Below are 21,299 nucleotides of genomic sequence, written 5' to 3'. Positions count from 1 at the left end.
CTCAAATAAAAAAAATATCTGTTACAAGCATACTGTGCAAACACAAACATTCACAACACGGAGCCAAATTATAAACAAAATGCTGCTTACCTGATCGAAAATAACAACAACTTCCTGGCAACGTAAATCTCGCCGACCACTCCGGCTAAAGGCACTTCCAAAAAGACGAAAACATCACGGGAGAAAAAAAAAAAACACACGCCCACAGCGTGAGAAAAGGGGCAGGATGAGAAAAACCTCGCCGGAACGGCCACGAATCGCCTCGGACCATGACGGACAGATCTCACTTCCAATGGCTAGCCTCCATTTATGGAGCTAGCCAATGGAAGTGAGAGGCGTGACAAAGGCACCATACTCTTCTCAAAAGTTTTCGCCTGTGGGAACGTTGCTGCGCAGCGGACGCCAGGCGAAACCTAAAAAGGAGGGAGAGAAAGGGAAAAAAGAAGAGAGAAGCCTATAAAGTCATATATTCAAAAAGAATTTGTACAAATTTCAAAAAACATTATAGTTTATTACATATTATTAAAAAAATGTTGTGGACGGAGTAACACTGCCGCATTGAAGACGAGAATATCGCTGATTTATTGGGCGTATTACCTAGTGGATTTCGGGTATCCATCATTGACTTGATTATAACCTCTGGATACGAGGTACCTATTTTGGATTTCATTTCCAAGCTGGAACTGATTTGACAGCCATCCATTACCGTTTGGTTGGTCTTCCATTTTTAATGAAAAGCTGTGTAACGCTCAAGTAAACTCAAGTCCTGATGATGACCGTACATTAATACAGCGGTCGAAACGCCGTCAACGCTTTTTGTGGCCATAATCTGTTTGGAGGGCACACTATTTCTGTTTGTGCTGTTTCTTTCTACATGTAATTTTTTTTGTTAAGCCAATGGTTTGGTTTATGCTATGCTTGTTTTTTTGTATACCAACATTCTGTCTTGAGCGTAATTGTTCCTATTCGGTTTGGGCACCGGCCCAAGAGTATGCTTCCAAACTGCCTCCTGGACCCAAGTATGAATTATAGGAAATTATAATGTTAACTTGGCTTGTTTTTATATACATTTAAAAAAGTATAAAAAAGAGTATACATTTTAAAAATATAAAAATGATAATTACCGACCCATATCCCTTATTGACTCTGCAGTTAAGGTTTTGGGGAGGGTGGTTTTAGGTAAACTGACCACCTGGCTAGAGGAGACAAACACACTTTCACCTCTACAGTACGGCTTCCGCAAGGGACGTGGCACAATTGACCAAAGCCTAAATTTACAGCTGCTAATTGGGAAGTACACCTTAGCTAAACCAGGTTCATTGTTTATTGCCTTTATGGATCTGTCCTCGGCGTTTGACCGGGTAAACAGATCTAAATTGTGGGACCAGCTCCTTAAGATCGGAACAGACCCCAATATAGTTTACTTTCTAGCTGATCTTCATAGGGATCTTACTGCAACAGTCCGCTATGATAGAAAGGGGAACTGTACGGAGAAAATTAGCATCATCAATGGCGTGAGACAGGGGTGCATTCTTGCTCCCCTGCTTTTCACACTATATATCAACGACCTTGGCAAAGCTTTGAGTGGAGCCTGTAAGGATATCCCGAAGGCTGGGAAATATTTACTGCCTGCCCTACTGTATGCGGATGACGCTGCACTTTTAGCTAGAACCCCATTAGGACTGCAAAGCTTGCTGAACTCTTTTTATGTCTTTATGGATAACCTTGACCTGAGTGTTAACTTTGGGAAGTCTCACGTCATGGTAGCAGGTCACAAAGCCAAGGCAAGGAAAAATGTGATGCCATTTTTTTGTAATAAACACAAGCTGTCGCGAGTCTCCAGATTTCCCTATTTGGGGGTGGTCTTCGATGAAGGCTCAACGTGGAACTCCCAACTGGTGGAGAAAAAAACCTCCTTGGCACGTTCAACTTCCGCAGTACTAAGATTCTCCCGTAAACTAGGAGTGAAACCCATTGAGGCAGTACTAAAAGTATACGCTTCTAAATGTATTGCAATTGCCACGTATGGGGCCGACCTGTGGGGTTTCAAAAATGTCTCATCGCTCCAAGTCTCAGAGGACAATTTCTTAAAAACTCTTCTTTCCTTGCCTAGCTCCACCGCAAACTACATAGTTCATCAGGAGTGTGGAGTGGGCTATTTGGAAGACAAAATTGCCCTGGCCCCCTTATTAAAATGGTTGGCAGTTTGGCTAAATCCAGAGCTTGACGTAAACCATGAAATCCTAAAAGATTGTCTAAGCCTGGATCATTGGGATAAAATCACCTGGTTGAAGTACGTGCAACATATGTGTGTAAAACTGGGACGTCCAGAATTGTTTGATAAACCTTCAAGCTTGGTGAAAGGGGATATAAAATGGGTCAAAAACACCTTCTTGCTGAATAGAGGAATGGACAGAGAGGGCAGGGAGCTGCTTAAATCTTCTGTCAGGTCCCATCAGCTGATTGTCTCACCCGACCCCGAACCGGAACTATACCTTAAAGTTGTGAATAACGCTAATCATAGGTACTTGTTAACAAGGTTCCGTCTGAATAAGATACATCTCTTAATTTCTGGCCGCCCCGCTTGGACCAGAAGTAAGGATTTAGTATTATGCACATGTGATGGTTGTTCAATTATGGATACGGCTCATTTCTTGTTTTTCTGTGACCACTTCAAAGGCATTAGATTTAAATTTATTATACCATTGCTAAAAGGAAAGGGTTTTAGGCAAGTGAAGCCAGCCTTGCTGTACCTGCAACTCTTGACAGAGATCTGGATCATTTTTAATGTGGCTAAATTTTTAACTATTGCAATGAGACTTAGCAAAAAGATTGCTTGGCCTTAGAGGACTTTGTATAAACATAAAATACCGTCCGAAACCTTAACCAAGGGCAATAATGTACATTTTGTTGTTTTTAAAAGGAAAAAACTTTACACTCTGTATATTTCTGTTTTTATCCATGTTTGCTGCTATATTTTTTTATTGGCGGATGATGGATTGTTTTAATGCTTGTACACTTTTATGGTTTTTGTGATTTAAACCGAATAAAGTATCTTTTGAAAATTTGAAAAATATAAAAATGATGTAGACATAAATATTTAATTAGCCAGTTTATTAGACAGCATGCATAAAGATGGGGACATGCCAACAACGGATGTTGTTTCTTCTATGTCTATATGCCCTGTAACTTTAATTTGAAAAAATGCAATGGAAACATGACTGAGAAAGGCTCGGATCAGCCGAAATGTGTCAGGACAGATATTGCGCTGTGAATAATACATAAACTATTTTTTGCTTACCGGGAGTGCCCACCTCTGCTCTTTTCATGGAGTTGTTAAGGAATATATATATTTATATCAGTTGGAAAAATGCTTTCTGGTTTGTGCATTTGAAAAGTTTTTTTTTTAACCAATGCACTCTAGAATATACAAGCCTATCAGTGGCTTCTTCAAAGATGCTAGGAGCAAAAATAACTATTTAAGGCGGCAATAGTATACTTATTGACACCAGCCTTAAAAAGGATGTCATCAGACCTCTCTTTATTAGCTTTTCTATCTTGGGTTTAGCTAAAGGTTTGAATGGATGTAGAAAGAGCCCTCCCATGGTAGAAAAGATTCCTTTCATTACCCAGATATACCAAATATACCATTACTATTTGCTAGCAGTTTTAGAATACATCATTGTGAACTCCCCAGAACAATTTGTAATTCAACCTACTAACAGTGGTAAAAGAACTATTCACCTGACCTTTACATGGATTCCTATGGAGTTTAGTGAGGGAGGTAGTGTTGGAAGCTATAATTTCCTTAACTAGGTCCTGGGGAAGAACACTTTATGTAACCCTAATGCTGTTTCCATCTCCATGGTCTTTGAAGTGTGATTCTGATTGTATAGGGAAGACTCTTGTCTTTGCCAAGACATTTTCCAATCATAGGGTTTTTTCCTTATATCGTACACTGTGCTGTAGTATGAGCAAAAATTAACTGAGTTCTTGAATTTACTTTACATTTCTCTATACCGTCCTTGAAGTTTCTCTGTCTACTCCTTCAGCAGTTAAAGGGCCCATTAGGGAGATTGCCATCATTGAAAAGTTGTCTTTGGATAGAATGTCAAGATCTGTTAGTGCTTCAGGCCAGAACCATGAATGAACCAGGATTCTGAATTGTCCTCCTAGGAGGAAAATACTTACAAGCTATTACTGAAGATGCCATTTTAACCCTGTGAGAGGCTAAATACTCATGAGGCACTATGGGCATTGAAAGAAAAATGTAACCTTCTGAAATGTAACCAAAGATTGAGATAACTCTAGCTATCTTTCAGATGCTATACTTCTCTGTGTTGGTAGTAGCACATGTAGATATATAAAAAGCACACTTGGAGAGAACAGTGTCACATTTCATTATTCACCTAAAGTCTCTTGAAAGAAAGTGAAACTGAAATCCATAGTTTTACAATGTTTATATGTACAACAAGTTGAATTTGAGTTGCTCAAAACCAGGATCAATCAACTTTTGCGCACAAATGGGTTTTTTGCTTTCAAATGTAACGCAAGAACAGTGCTAAACTGCCTTTTCGATACATAACACAAAATGCCCAATAACCTATATAAAGTGGGTATAACGTGGTAGAAACTGCACAAAGATCTCTCACATTCTATGGAAAGCTAGACAATACAACACGCAAAGCAGCAGAAGCTAGCTTTGTGTGCAATACTAGTGCCAAATTAAAATAGATGCAAATAATGGGCAAAATGGTATCACATAACTTTTGTACGTAATATGTGTCATTTTTCCCAAAAAGGAAATGAAATGAAAAACCAGAATTTGTAAAGCGCGAACAATCACCCGAGGGTGTCAAGGCGCTGGGGGCCGTCGAGAAGATTAAGTGAGCTATTGCCCAGAGTCATATGATGCTGGGCTTACCTGCCACCTGCGATCGAACCGTGAGCCCCCGTGTCCGGAGTCAGGCAGCCTGGCCGCTGAGAATAACTCCGGACCACGTGCTCTATGAGTAAAAAATGCACACAAGCCAGTGCTCGCAATTGGTGTGCCCTCTGAATAGTAATCAACAATATCAGTTGGACATAATATCGAGGACAGAATATCAAAAATAAAATATCGACAGGAAGGTAAGTCTAAATATTCTATACCTAACTCCACATATTTGTACCTACATAGTAGATACATTTTCAAGGTCTGTAGATGTGAAGGTAGGGATAGTAAATCTATGCTTCCCTCTATGCCCTTATTTTGTCCCTCGATATCCTGCCCTTGATATTAGTATGCAACGATATTGTAAGTGTCAATATTCAGCAGTACAGTCCTCGCATTTCTTAGCAACATTGAGCAATACTATTCCCTCCTTAGCATCATGAAAGAACACCATTTTAGCACATGCTTGAAAGATGACATTACTAATAAATAAATATAATTAAATGTGGCACTGCACTATATTTTTCCCCATTGGCACAATGCAACAATGCAGATTTTATGAGTTGGGCAGATCTTGGTAAATATAGGCCTCTGACTCTTGTTTTTGCCGCCTAGTTAACAGTCTAAAATTAGGCCTTTTTCTAACATTTATTGAAACAAGAATGCAGCCTTTAATCAAACCACAGTTTGTTAAAAGGGTAGGAACTGAATGCCAGTTTTTGCTGTAAGACACACTCCTAAATTTATCCTACAAATTAGAGAACCAAATCTTATTGTTGCACTAAAGGTTATAATCAAGATCTTCGAATAGTGTAATTCAGTTTTAGTGTACCCTTTTCATGATTATAAACATTTCCTTCTGAAACAGCATCGCTACAAGAGTTGCCCTTTCTGTCGTCTCTAGGTTATAATTCTGTATTTCTTACTAAATAACCTGTGAATTATTAAAGCACATTTTTTTGGGGAGGGGGAGTATTTCTGCACGGGTGTTTTTTTTTGTTGCTTTTTAATCATTTTTCACATGTATGTGAGTCATCGAGGTCGCATTGAACCGCGCTCCCCTGCCCCGTCCTGATCTGGAAAGATGTACCACATTGTCTTTTGTGTTGGAGAATTGGTCGTAGCCATGAGCCCAGGATATGCAATGCAAGGCAGACAAAAAATGTATCAAATAGTGGGATGATTCCCATTCACAATCCGGTATGTGTAAAATGCAAAGAAAAGCCTATACATGTGTAGTTGTTTGCGGACATGGTTCCGCTCTGTTGAATGACGAGTTAAAGTCAATAGTTACGTGGTTTAAAGATTGGTGATCTGAAGGATTCCCTGTTCGCTGCTGAGTGAGACAGGGGTTTGAAAGAGGGTTAAGATGCATGGAAAGTGACGTTGGAGCGTATTCCTCTGCTTTCATGCATAGGTCACAGCAGAAAAGAAGTAGTGAAATGGAGAAAGACTTCACTGTGCCAGCCTTTATATCAGTGACACTTAAAACCATGTGACCAATCCCAGGCTATTAAAAAAAAAACACACGGATTGTCCTTCCCTGAATATTCATAAATTGTACTGGGTCTACTTTTCTGCTGAGAGGCTGAGTCAACGTGAACGAATCATAGGAGACAGGGCACTCCTTACTTGTGACTAATTCATACCCTTTATCCTTGAGTTATGCGGCAGTGTGGACCAAAGTATGCAGCAGTGCTCACTAAATTATGTGGCAAGAAAATAAACATTTTGATAGATGACAAGTTAGTCTTTGTGAAAGGACTTCCAAGGGTGGCAACATGTATGACAGATTTTATTAACTTTTGACCCGTTTCCGGTAGAAACACATTTTTTTGCTAAAACATGTACGTTATTCAGCAGATGATGTATTATGTGGCAAGTGTGGCAAATCCATAATTATGGGGAAAATGCAATAGCTGCAGAATCACATAATTGCAGAGGTGCTGGGTTCTGCAATGATCTCATCTTACCAGATAGTAATAGAGAGTTCTGCAAACACCGACCAGCACTTCTGAAAAATTGAGAAAAGCAGTTAAAGACCAGTAAGAATCCGGCCCTCTTCTATGTGAATGAATGTTTCATGATGCCGGGACCCACGAAGGCGAAGTACAGCATTCTCAACAACTGATCATTACTCTAGAATATGGTGACTATAGAGAAGTCTGAAGTAGGGGAATTACTATTTAGGAAAGGACAAAGGGCCAAGTTTAGATGGCAGCAGATGGGTTACTCCATCACAATGGTGACGGAAAGTCCATCTTCCGAAATATAAATCCGATAGGATATAATGGGATTTATATTTCGGCGGACAGGATATCGGTCACCGTTGTGACAGAGTAACCCGTCCGCCAAGATCTAAATCAGGCCCTAACTTAGGGCACTCCTGCTCTTCCGCCAACTTTAATCCAGATATCCACAGTTACTCACACTGGAAATCACTTCGAATCAGCCGGCTTAAACCCCCACATTCCAAAGTAAACTTAATCAGAGTGCCAAAATGTCAGATAACCAGAAGGTGGGTTGTCGCGAGAGTTGTGATAGAGCGCGCAGTCAGCGTGCTCTTTTCTGTCCTGCACAGGTACTTATGCCATTTATGTAAAGCAAAGAGAAAAACCTAGGAACAAACAATTTCAAAACATGTGGGAAGTGAAAATGTGTTTACAACTTATAAGCGCAAACATGAAAAGAAACTATATTCCTAACGTGTAAAAACCCTACGATATTGTTTATTTTTCCCAGAATGTTATACGTGTGAGATAAAAAGAAAAAGTTGTTAACTTTTGGTATTAATGTGTGATTATTGATTTTTTGTGCCTATACTTTACAATGAATCTCAATCCTTTGCCTCCTCCTTGCATAGATTAATATTTAAAGCTGTGCCCGGCTGTATCCGAGCTCTGGCTGATCTATCATCTGAGGACAACATACTTTCATCTTGGTCTTTGCCAGGCATCGATCGTGTAATACAATGATATGAATTACCTTTAGTCCGTGAGGTGAAAACGATGATAGGTACCAATGCCTAGTACATCCCCCATCAATATTTTGCTGCCTGCACCTAGACTGTATTTTTGCGACTGCTACAGGAGTTGGCAGATGTCTCCTTGAAAAAGTACTGTAGAGGTACAAGCTCCTTTCCATGCTCAGTTGTATGTGCATCAACCTCGAAACAGCCATATGTAACTCTACAGAACGTGGCGGATATCTCTCCAGAGCAGAGAACATAGCTCGGGTAGAGGAAATGAACTTTCCTCTGTTGTTCGCACTTTCGCCCATCGATCTCCCATATTTTTTGGGAGAGATAGTCCTTCTTTGCTAATTAAGTAACTAGCTAAAGTTTGAAAAGCAATTTTTGGCTACATGGCAGATCTGAGACTAGTATACATTTATTACTCTCAGGTGTGATCTAAGAATGCAGTAGTATAGATTCAGAATATCCTGGGCAAGATGAAAGCATGCGATATTTGCTGTGGATGCACATGATAACACATATCTAACCTTTCTGGAACCCACGGCCAGAGAAGCCAGGCATAGAAAAGGGGAACCCTGTAACACTCCATACTTCTCAGTAGGTGCAGCAGAATGTACCCTCCCTCATGCCCAGGCATCTGTTTTTAGGTCTTTCCTGAGACAATACATGCTCTGTCGCTTTTAAGACATATTGTTTCCATATAAGGGCATAAGAGCCTGTACATTACTTACCATTAGTTGGCCTCATCATCACTCTAATTTCCTTGCTTCTCATTGGTCAGCGCATGCTGCTTTCACTTTCTCTTCGTGTGTTACTGCCTTTCATTGAGCATGGATCAATTACTGTTTCTTTTTGATGGCCAGTGTCCTATCACTGGTTGTGTATTTCAGAGGTACAGTACTTTTTTAAAATGTAAGTTGTAGCATGTGTATTCAGGCGATCTCCCTTCCTCCCACTGTACAGCTCTGTAGCGCTGCTGGCCCACCCCCTCCTGCTTTGTTGCCCTGTTATCGTTGCTTGTCCCATTGCCTTCCCCTCCCCTCCCTCTACTGCAACGTTGCTTAAGCCACCCCCCTATCCCATGTCGTTGCTTCCCCGTGTCCCCCACACCTCTCCCCGTCATTGCTCGCCTTGTCCACCTATCTCCTCTCCCTGTCAATGCGTGTCTCATACACCCACTCCTTCCTCCTTCTGTCATTTCTTGCCCCTTCCCCATGTCTCCCTGCACCATTGTTGCTTGCCCTGTCCACCGCCCTTTGCATCAGAAGAAAACATTTTCTATGACTCGGTCAACACTGATCACACCACAGAGTTTAGGTTTTTTCTTTATTTTCAGTGCATCATGGAGTATGATAGGGTTTGTTTTTTACTTTCAACTATGGATGAAAACACATTGACAAATCTAATAGATGTTGCATAAGTGAAAACTATTGGTATTGCCAAAGCTTTTTGGATTTGTATCTTTATGAGAGTTTAGTGTTTGGGTGGCATAAACATCAGGCAGAATTGTAAGGCTTACGAAAAATAAAAGGCCTTGAAGTTCGGGTGGGATCAGGGGTAGAAGGATGCGATTTCATGGTAGGTGGGCTGGTTTGTCTTACGAGGTTGAGGAGCATGTTGTTAACAACATATTTTAGTTTGTAGGGCAATGCAGTTGTGGATGGTTAAAACGTTAGCTTTCTCTTACCTGTTCTAAAAGCTGCCTTTAAAAAAAAGAACAGCATTTCCTTTGCTGAGTTTGTCCAACCATTCAGAGCCATGGAAATTGCTTGGTCATTTGTATTTTTGCTACTGAAGCATTTGACAGAAACTGGACTGGTTCGCAAATCACGGAAGTGTAGGCAATACTCCTGTAGTACTCTTTTACCTACATTTCATGCCTTGTGAATCCTACACTTCCATGCCTTGTGAATCTGACCGAAAACAACTAGAATAGGGATAACATGAGTATTTGGGTGATATGAATATACAACTAGTACAAAAGAAAAGGACTGTGCTCTGTTTACACTAACAGTTAGTTGTATGTTTCAGGAACAGTGTGCAAAGGGGTGTAATAGTACGTAAAAGGATACTTCTGTAGTACTACATCACATACTCATAAATGCTTTTGTGAACCAGTTCCAACTTTCTCGGCAGTTGTTCACTTTTTAAGTGGAGTGGTACAATGCCTTTTTCACCAGTTCATCCCGCACACTGTCCTTTCTAGGGGACCTCTCTGGCAGTCGCAGTCGCACTGTGCACACTCCAGAAACGAAGGGTTATCTGTGGCTGCTGACTCATGGTGTCTCAGATGGGACTCATAAAGGCTTCGTCTTAGACTAACTTTCTTTCTTTCATCCTCTCCCTCGCAGCTTCCCTCATTGTTTTTTCACTCTCTCTCTTTTTCTCTCTTCTTTTCTGTACTGCTGCTGAACAGCCACAGGGATCTCAAACCAGAAAACCTTTTGCTGGACGAGAAGAACAATATCCGAATAGCTGATTTTGGAATGGCGTCCTTGCAGGTGGGGGACAGCTTACTAGAAACAAGTTGTGGGTGAGTATAGCACTGTTTGCTGTCACATGCATTGAACCCTTTCAGGGATTCCACCCCCAGCCCTCATATTTCAACATTTGACTCTGGAACATTTTCTTATTCTCCCATTGAATCTGACATCCCAATATCGCATCAATGAATCTGGTGTCCACCTCTCTGCGCCTCTGAATTTGGAATCCCTGTCACACTTGTGAATCTGGCATGCCTAATCTTTGCACATATATATCTGGCACCTCAATAACAACACCTGTGAATATAGCACCCTGAATCTCCACTCCTGTGCATCTTACACCCCCAGTCTTCACAATTGTGAACATAGCACCCACAATCCGGACACCTGTGATAATCATCTGACACCGCCATCACTATCTGTCCCCTGGGAATCAAGTACCAGTGTAGTCCTCCCAGTGATTCTGGTACCCAGGATATCCCCTCTGTGCATCTATGTCCCATTCGAACATTGGAATCCCACTATCCTGACATCCTCCAATGTCTGTCATCATACACCAACGCCAACTTATGACCCTTCACTTTTTCTGGCCTGTTAAATTGAAAACTCACTTTCCCTCCTTTTTCTGAATCTTACTTGCCAGCTCTCTGTTCACCCATAAATCACTATCACCCACGTTGTCCTTCATGATTCATAAATGACCCATTATTGTGCTGCATGGACAGACAGGGATATCTAAAGGACGAAATCTGTTGATGTCTTATGCCACACTTAGGTTACTTCACAACACTGCGAGGGCACAGGAGGGGGAAGTAAGGGTACATAAAAAAACGTACCACGTATTGTCTCATTTTCCCACTCACCAACAGCTGAACAGGAAAATACTATCATGTTTAGGGTTTGTATAGAATCTGGGAACATAAATGCGTCCCAGAGTCATAAAGAGAGGATGTGGTCTCACGGCTAGACTGCCGACCTTGGAGCTGGGAAACTAAGGTTTGAGTCTCGGGTCGACTCCACATACTGTGATTCTGGGCAAATCACTCAATCTCCCTGTGCCTAACAAAAAAAGTGAATGTGTCCTTGTGTAACATAACTGATGCTCATGTAAAGCGCTCCTATATCTTCGGGTTGAGTTCACGCTATATGAAATCTGCAAAAAATAAATAAAATAAAGAAGCAATGTCAGACCTCCTAGTACTGTATTGCTACTGCTATGCGGAGCTGGTACCTGGTTTTAGACTCAAGTCGTAAAGTATCCTCAACATACCATGGGATGTCCATGCCAGCTGGGCGGCTCTCATGCAAGGGTAATGGTGAACCATACAACCCACTCACTTCCTAGATTCCCTTTATGGTCACTTCTGTTGACATTTTAGATGAGTTGCACTGAGAATATTCTTACAAGAGAGCTGCCTCAATCCATGGGGCACGGGGATGAGGCAGCATTAAACGTGCGCACCTGCCACTTCTGAGATCTTTTTGTATGTCTCAAAGTGTTCACTCTGGTGCTCCTGAGGAAGACCACCTCCTAGGGAGATGCTGGAGACCTTTGAAACGATCTGCAACTCCCACCGCGTTCCACCCTTCCTTCCTGAGCTGCACCCGCCTCTTTGAAGTAAATCATGGAACCAAGGTTAACCTGGCACAAAGTGTTGAAGTTCTAAAAAATTTAAAGGAACACGGATACCAGAATTAAAGACTCCTCCATTATGTGTTTCTGGGAGATTGCTACGTTTATGAAGGCTTTGCATCTTTTTGTGAAATGATATTCTCCATCCAAACCTCTTCTACAGCAAATCATATAATAGGCATAACTAATTTAAGTGAAGTCTCACCTCAGGACAGTGTCCTAGGGCAACCTACTGGTTCATCTTTGGGTTCTCATAGTAATCTCACGATTTGCTTTTGATAAAGACATGTGAACTCTAAGAATCCGATCCCGTATCTCAAGGTTTGCTGGGCTATGGCTATACTAATTTCCGCTCAGAGTCTTATCTATCTAGGCTTCAATACTTTCAGATCTGCTACCATATTGCTCTCTGGAAAAAGAGATCCCCTTTGCACCCATTAGTCAAGAAGATCACTGAGATGGAACTGGCCCAGGAACTGTCCTTTAATTAAACCTCGTGGTATCATCAGTATTACTAGAGGTCCATGTGTCCCCATGAATCTTTCTAAAAGGGAATAACAGCAAGCTTATGTCCCCTCTGTTTGGCACTTTTCTGTGAATGGATGAGAAAATTGCCCTATTTTTTGAGGAGTGGAAAGAGCACTCCAGACCACATTCTGACTTTTGGTCGTAAAAGTTCTACTCAATAATATATTTCAACACCAATGACTAGAAATACTGGTTACACAGTTTAAAAATTCATTGTGAGTCTCTTTGACAAGGTAACATGAGGACTTTAAACTTAATCGCAACAACTAGTTATTAAAGGACAAACAATCTGGCTTTAACCTTGCCATCCTTTATGAAGCAAATGGTCTTTGACTTCTCCTCAGCTTTCAGTTATAAAAGTGTAACCATACTTTGCTCCCTCTGCTTGAAAAACTCATTGGTTATGAAATCTCTGCAGATAGCATGGGTCTGACAAAGGTTTCCCAGCAGAATTTGCAACCTACCTGGAACAGCTTATTTCCCCAGCGATAATATAATCGTGCTGAAAGAGTTAAGTATACGGGACAGGACATATACAAGCAAACACTCTCAGGAAACCGACCAATAAAGGCACAACACAGCTGGATTTCTTACAAAATGTACATGCTCCACACATAATAAAGGTCACTTAGTGGACTGAATTATGTCATCAGAGCTTCATCACCCCAGCTATATCACAAGTTGCTTTCTTGGTCTGACCATGACCCGCTGATTTGTTTGTGCCATGACCACAGATACTGTTCTTGGAGAAAAACACAGACTGGCACCTTTGGGTCTCTTAAGAAATGAAGGACCATGTTTATGTAAAATGAGACTATATGGTGCTAAACTGCAACCACAGTTTATAGGATACCATTCAGAAATGTAAAATGATTGCCCCAATACATTTATAAAATATCATAAATCAATCTATTATTCACATCACAGAGACATTTGGTTCCATAACTATGGTGATGTTTAAACGTTATTATTAACCCTCTGTAGTAATGCCTCCTTCCGTGGAGTTGTGGTGCTAACGCAAAAATTTGTACGTTCACAACAAATTAGCAAAGATTAGCAAAGAATTGTGGAGACCACGTGCATGGTTCTATAGAAAGCCTTATCTGAAGCAAAGCATTCTGGACTCCGTAATCCAGGTACTCGAGATCAAATGCAGGTTTGGTTGAAGGGAGAATATTGAAGCTTTTGAGGTACATTGCTTTTCTTGAGTTTTTGTTTTTGTTGCTGGCATTAACATTTTAGTCATTTATCACTATTAAACAAAAGGTGTGCATAGACCCAGATGAGGAAGCCATTTATAGATTTATTTCCAAACTCCTAACAGTTGTAAGACCATAGAAAGCATGTACAAGAAGAGATGGAGGCACAGATAGATGGCTATAATGAAAAACAGTCTGTCTTCTGACTAGGCCATGGGACGCAGACTGCATTTGTGGCTATGAAAGATAAATTGCTGTGGGCTCCAGACCAGGGACAGTCGACGGTTGTTATCTTATTTATACCTGTCAGTTGCTTTGATACAGTGGACCTTTGATAAAGCGCCTTCTGCTGGAAAGGGTCCAACACCATAATGGGCTAATAGACCCAGTTAAGTCAGTCACTTTTCATTTCCTAGGAAAAGGACATGGCAAGTAGACACGAGAAGATTAACCCACTGTAGGATGATGCATTCATTCCAAGATCATCAGAATCGCCATAATGTTTAATGTGTAGGGTCTGTTGATTGCTGGGGTCATTCAACCACGCTCTTTTGAGATTGAAAGATATGTTGCTGGAGGTACAGCTGTCTGTAGAGTTTTAGAAGAATAGTAGAATGATGTTTCCTGAATATCTGCATATAGCTCCTCAACCAGTGCAGGTAGTCATTAACTTTGCAGGTCATCTTGACAAATGATTTGTGACATGTTCATTTTGTACCTGAAGTTTTGCAGGGTTTACAAACCTTGAGTTTCGAGAATGCTGACAAGTTTTTGAAACTTTGGAAAATTGTGGTTGCTTTTCTCAAAAACATTCTGAAATAAAACTCCCACCTTAAATTGAGTTTTTGCAGAGATTTTACTGTACAAAACCTACCTTTGCAGATTTCTGTCTCTCAATCTAAACTATGAAACCTTTGTAAAGGTTGTGAAACTTGAAAATGATGAAGAAACTTCAAAATATTTGTGAAGCAAAAAAAACACAATGTTATGTAACCCTATCATGATGCAGAGTTGTCTAAGTCAGAACAAAAATGTTGAGGTTGACATAAGATATAATGACCGACTTTGTTAAGACATCCGCTCCCTCAACCAGGGTCAAATAAGAGATGAATCCTACTAAAGGCTCTCAACCTGGTAAGTATAATGCAGGGGCTTTCAGGGGCCACAACTGAAGGGCCAGGGAGGAAAGTGGCCCTGCTAGGGTCCCCCAAAGTCTCTTTATGACAGCTTTTCCACGTCACAAAGACCGACATGGAAAGGCTGTCAGAAACCGACATCATAATCCCGATGGCGGAAACTACGTCTGTTAGGGATCAAGAGGCCCTTCCGACTGTCCGATGGGCTCCTTGAGCCCATCAGGACCCAGTCAGATTGACTAGCCAGTGTAAAGTCTGAACAACGTCTTTTTAACACGGTGGTCAGAGTTTTAAGTACCTTAGATGTCTGTCAGAAAGCCTCTAATCAGCGGTCGGAGACTTTCCGACTGACATCCAAATCGGGCCCTTAGTTTTAATCTCCATAGATCAGTTTCAAATTGTACAATATGTACTTTTCATGTCTGTATTATTTGCTTTGATTTTGTCAGCCCTGCACCTTAAAGTCTGAACTTTAACTCTCCAGTTGTTTCATCTATTCAGTTGGTAAAAGAGCAACCAGAGAAAGGCTGAGCTTTAGAGTACGAAGGCATTTAGAGTCAGACGCCAGTCCCAGTTCCTGCAATAGACAAAGACAGACAGTAGACAGAAGGGCAGAGACAGTAACAGAGAGCAGTTACTGAGACTGAGAATTGACGAGGGCAGAGGGAGAGTCATTGAGATGTGGAGGGGGCATTGCGGCGAAGGCAGACAACTATAGAAAGACAGAACCAAATTAACTATCACCAATCAAAAAAAGAGATACAGCATAGAGCAGACCCAGTGACAAATAGACAATATACCTCACACAGGAAATCACAGACGTGCACAAACAAATAGGGCATCGGTTGTGCCCCATAACGGCCAAAGTTTCAGAAAATCCCTGAGGTCATGGATCTCCGCATATCAACGGATATGGGTTTAACATAGACAGAGTGAAACAGGAAGAGTCATAGGGTGGTAAACTGAAGAATACAGGGGGACAGATTAAAAACCGTTTCTGATTGGTGCAATTAAATATCCTTGGTGGCAAATAAACCAGTGATTGGTACAAGCACCTGGTACCACTGTATTAAGAAAGGATGTTACTGGGCATGGTAATGTGTGACAAGAATGTATGTGCATATTTTTTTGTGTTGCTATTTGTTGTGGTGTTGATGTTATGTTGTGTTACTTTTTATGGTATTTTGTTTTTGTGTTGCATTATTTCATTGTTTTGTGGGGTACTGAAGTTGTATTTAGTTTTTTCTGTTTTGTCGTGTTGTGCTCAGTAATTTTTCTGCTGGTTGTGTTGCTTTGTCTGATGCTATTGTGTTGTGTTCTGTTGTGCTTTAGAGGTGTCAACACAGTCTGCTACATTTCCTGTAAATTGATATCTCTGGATTGGGAACTTATAGTGTGATAAATTCCACCCCTCAGACGTTTTTATCACCCAGAGATGTTTTAAGGCAGGGGCAAAGTGGGCTCTGGCCCAGGGCCTCAGCCTTTCAGGGGTCCTCCTGATAGAGCCAGCTCTGTTCTGCTGAGTCTTTCCCTGATGACCTTGAATAATTCTTACACATATTGTTTTAAATACTGTTGTTCTTTGCTTTATTTTCAATGTGGGTGGTGAGTGTGTGTGTGTCTAGTACCAGCATTTTGCCGGGAAATGTGTTTAAGTTTCATGCAATAACCATCAAAACGTTTGTTTAAGATCAAATGAGAACCTGACATATGAGAAATGGGAGAGTGTCACAGAGATTATTTGCAGTATTATTAGTGAGCTGCTGCTGTGTTACATTATTGAAAACACACATCACTATCCCTGAATATTAGATGAAAACATACTCAGAATTTTGACAAATGTGCCTGTGCACCATCAGTGACCCGGCCAAAGAGGGCATGAAAGAGCGGAGATAGGATCATACATTCAATGGTCCATGCAAACAGTTACTGACAGAAATTCAAAACGAAAAAAATCACAGTACTTTGCAGGTAGAGAGACAGAGCATATCGACATATACAGAATAGAGATGTAAAAGCCCCGACACAAAGACAACGAGCAGAAACTGAGCAACAGAGTGAACAAGAAGACACATAAATACAGGACCAACCGACACAGGAATATAGAGTAAACGAGCCACTAGACAACAGGGGGCAGATTTATGAGGACCTTGCGCCACGTTTACGCCGCTGTTGCGTCACGCAAGGCGGCGTAAATGTGGTGCATCCCTACGAACGATTTACAACGTGACACATCTAGGCAGATGCGTCACGTTGTAAAGCCCTGCGCCGCTTGTGGGCGTTCCGGCGCAGGGTGGGCGTTCAGGGGCAGGTGCGCCTCGCAAAAGTGGCTGAGTGAAATCTATGAGATTTCACTCAGTCACTTTTAAACCAATGCTGCGTCAAAAGCCTGCGCCTGCTTGAAGCAGGCGTAGGTCTTGACTCAGCATTGTTAAAATGGGGCACCCCCGAGCCTTGCTGGAGCTGCGTCGCGCTTGCGACGCAACTCCAGCAATGCGCCACATTTCCGGCACAGATGCGTCACGCATCTGTGCCGTTTTTGCACCATGGTGCGCCGCATTATAAATGCGGCGCACCATGGCTGGCGGAGCTGTGGCACACTGTGGCGCATGTTAACTGGCGCATCCCTGGGGATGCGCCAGTTAACATAAATCTGCCCCCAGGTGAGCAGGTTAAAGGAAAATAAAGAGAAGTAACGCAGATGCCAAAATATTGACATGTGGAGCCAACATAAAAAACAGACTGCCAGGCGCTGTAATAAAGTTCAGAAAGGGGAACACAATATACAGACAGTCAAAGAACGACATTCAGAAAAAAACGGACGGAAACTTGGATAGAGAGTAAAAGTGTTAGGTAGACTCTGGGATACAGAGCACACAGCTACATACAGAGCACACATTGTGATACAGAGCAAACGCCAGGCACCAAAATATACATGCAGATATTAAAGTGCAGCATAAAACTATCCACCAGAATACAGATTTCCCAGCAGACACCAAGATAGAAAGAAATCAGGCAGAGACTGAAATACGATAAATTACAAATGAAATAAGGTTTTAATGCAAAGTTGCAGACTCAGCGATATAAAACAGACTTGTATATGAAGCACGTCCAGGTAGACAGGTGCACACAGAGATACAGAGTAGTGCGGCAGACCCAGACAGCAGAGTATAAGTTGGCATAGATCTGTGGGCATGAACTAATGTTATCACATTTTACTTTCCAGATCACCCCATTACGCCTGTCCGGAAGTCATACGGGTAAGTCCTTCGCAGTCCCAAATTCTCTTGTCGCAGGTGGATAAATTGATGAAAAACGTAGGAAAGGTTGTACTTAGTATAGCCACACACAAACCTTCTGTATAACTGTGGGATTTTTGGCCTAAGGATAAGGGACATCCCTGTCACACATGCTACTGTCTAACAGTGAGATAAGCATTTTAGGGATGTGTGGGAAGAGGGTAATAGTGGCAAATTGTTTAACCCACTGATACTCGCCAGCCAATTCTCTGAACCTAAGATAAAAGACGGGGGAAGTGGCTTATTGGAATTCTTTCCTGGTAACTAGCTGCTTGACAGGATGACCAACATGGATCACACCGGTAGTATGATTCAGCTTTGGTCTGGAGGTACCTCAGGTTACATATCTTTCTCAACTACATTAATTAGGGATAAAGGCTTGAAAGAGGTATAGAGAAAGCTGGAAAAAATGGAGCCTGGCTACTCTGCTCCATTACATTCACAAGACAAAGGGCCTGATTTAGTTTTCGGGGGATGGAGTACAGCATCGCAAACTTGACGGATAACCTGTCCACTGTATTACAAATTCCATAGGATATAATTCACTTGTAATACAGCAGGCAGGATATCCATCACGGTTGTGACTAATTCGCCGAACTCTAAATCTGGCCAAAAGTCAGCTCATGGACACGGTTATTGAAGAAGGACTAGAAAAGAGCTCACAGCTGTCAAAGAAATGAGGGGCTCTCAAATATTAATAAAGATAATGTCTGCCACCACTCGCCCCAGAAGCTAACACAGTGGAGTCGCTTTGTCTCTTGACAGACTAAAACTTGCAGATTAAAGATAAGCAAGCATAGAAAGAGTAAAAAAGCTGATGGGAGTCCTAAGGAGACTTGCAGTCTTTCACATTCTACACTGCACAGTGCAACACCCAAAAGTAATTAGATGCACAGGGGATGAACCTCTGATAGAGCTGTACTTCACCGGAGGCTGGTAGGGGATGGGGCCAGGGGGCTTAGAATTTGTTTTTTTTAAAAGACTTATCTGTGAACAATGCCGCCGCCTCTCCTCCATCTTCTTATCTGAAACAGAAGTACCCAGGCTTCCAGTCTCTCCCAGGCAATCACATTGCTGCCTTACTGCCTCAGCTCTCAATAGGATTACCCCTCACCTCCCTTACACGCACCAAGGCTAGTAAATCATCAAGATTTGTCAACATCCAATAACTTTCTATGCTTCTATGCCTCTTAACTAGTAATACCTGTCAGCAAGCCGCAGCCACTTCTGCTAATTCATTCATTGGAAATTTGCTATTCAAATATAGCCTAGTTGACTTTATTATTTGTGGATGTGTTTTAGGGGCTTAGCTTTAGTGGTAGTGTGTTGCCAATTACTTTAATGTAGCCAGCCTGAGAAGACCATAAAGCCCATCAAAATACATTCAGGACTGCCACTCGTTCTAATTGTCCCCAAACCAAGGTTTGCATTGTAGGTAACCCCAAGAAGGAAGGCCTGGATAGCTGCAGCTTTAGTTCCCAACCTGAGACCGCTTCTTGGAAATGCACGGTCACATGGGAGAAGAGGGGAGGCAGCAGCTTCTACATGGGGTTCCTCCTCATCCCTCCTAAAAACAGCCTTCTATCTCGTGTAAAGAGTATCGGTGCATACCTCATCTCAACCCTCATGTTTAAATATCACACAGGGAGAGAAGTACGATGGAAGGAAGGCAGACGTATGGAGTTGTGGTGTCATCTTATTTGCGCTGTTAGTGGTAAGTTCACTTTATTAGCTTCCTAAATCATGTCTATATGGATAATGTATTCCCCTTATAAGTTCTCTGGCTCAGTGCATGTTGCATATGTCAAATTGTGGGTGGAGCGGGTTGGCACCCTTTCTCTTTGTAACACTCCATTGTTCTGCACTGAAAGCACCGTTCGTTGTCACTTCTGTGCTCAATACTCCAATAGTGTCTGTCTCTGTACCAAGCACTCCAAAGACTCCTTTGTCACACAGTAGAGAGGATTCCCTCTGTCACTTTCAGCCAAAGCTTCGCAGATCACACAGTGAAAGAGAAATGTCAATATCACTCTCACCCTGAAGTTTGTACAATCTCACTTGAAGGAGCCAGTCTCTAGTTACTCCTTCCAAACCAGTCCATATCCCACTCTGGTGAAGCACTATCTCTGTTTCAGTCACCCAGAGGGAAGGGTCTTTCAATGGACGGGGCAGTTTCTATTCTACTCTAGAAAGGGGTTGACTTGATGCTGTTGTTACTTATTTTTTTACCTTGCCTTTCCTCACTGGATAATCTTGTTTGCCTTAACTTGCCCTCTCTAAGACTCACTCACTCATTCCTTTTCTTCTTCCCTCATTGTATGTCTCTCTCCTCATCCCCCCTGCTCGTTATTTCCCCCAATATATGCCTCACTGTTTCCTCCCCCTACCCTACTGTCTCCCTGGTGTGCCATGTTGTTATCTTCTCCCACACTCTGGACTCACTTACACAGGGTGCACTTCCCTTTGATGATGACAATTTGCGGCAACTTCTAGAGAAGGTGAAGCGGGGGGTCTTCCACATGCCCCACTTTATCCCACCGGACTGTCAGAACCTCTTGCGAGGGATGATCGAAGTGGATACGCCCAAAAGGATGACGGTAAGCCGTGACCATCAAATATTAATATTCAGACTTATGGGGAAAAACTTTGCTTATGATGCAGCTCAACTCCCAGCATCTATGAGATCAGATACATTTGAGAAAAATGAAAGCGGTTCAGATTCACCTTTTCTCAGGCCATGTCCAGCTGTGTACACACCAACTGTGGCTATAATGACATCGCAACACACTGTTATGTTATGTTATGTTACGTTATGTTATGTTATGTGTTTGTTGAGCGCGACAGCTGCCCCAGCGACGGGGCTTCCCGGCGCTAAGAACCATAGCATAACCTACTGAGGAAAAAGGAGAGAAGGGGGGCTTACAGGGGAGGGAATAGGTGAGTTTTTATTGCTTTGCGGAAAGCGGACAGGTTGTCAAGGCAGCGGATGTGGAGGGGAAGGGAGTTCCAGAGCTTCGCTCCCAGCAATCTGAAGGAGCGTCCTCCGATGCGGCAGAACTTCGTGCGGGGAACCACTACTAGGTGTTGCCCCGTAGAACGAAGGTTGCATTGGGG

The 21,299-nt window shown here is 42.0% G+C and overlaps 1 protein-coding gene across 1 annotated transcript in view; it reads left to right on the top strand.

The window, feature by feature from the left end:
• The window catches only part of BRSK2 (BR serine/threonine kinase 2), a 683,888-nt gene that overhangs the window by 501,376 nt on the left and 161,213 nt on the right, over positions 1-21,299 (top strand). Inside the window, exons 5-8 of the mRNA XM_086957728.1 lie at positions 10,324-10,440; positions 18,113-18,146; positions 19,831-19,899; positions 20,636-20,782. Coding sequence (XP_086813854.1) covers positions 10,324-10,440; positions 18,113-18,146; positions 19,831-19,899; positions 20,636-20,782 — 367 coding nt within the window. The remainder of the gene's footprint in view (positions 1-10,323; positions 10,441-18,112; positions 18,147-19,830; positions 19,900-20,635; positions 20,783-21,299) is intronic.

This window comes from Lissotriton vulgaris, chromosome 2_1, assembly GCF_964263255.1.
Source record: "Lissotriton vulgaris chromosome 2_1, aLisVul1.2, whole genome shotgun sequence".
NCBI lineage: Eukaryota > Metazoa > Chordata > Amphibia > Caudata > Salamandridae > Lissotriton > Lissotriton vulgaris.
This window is presented reverse-complemented; position numbering and strand designations above follow the sequence as displayed.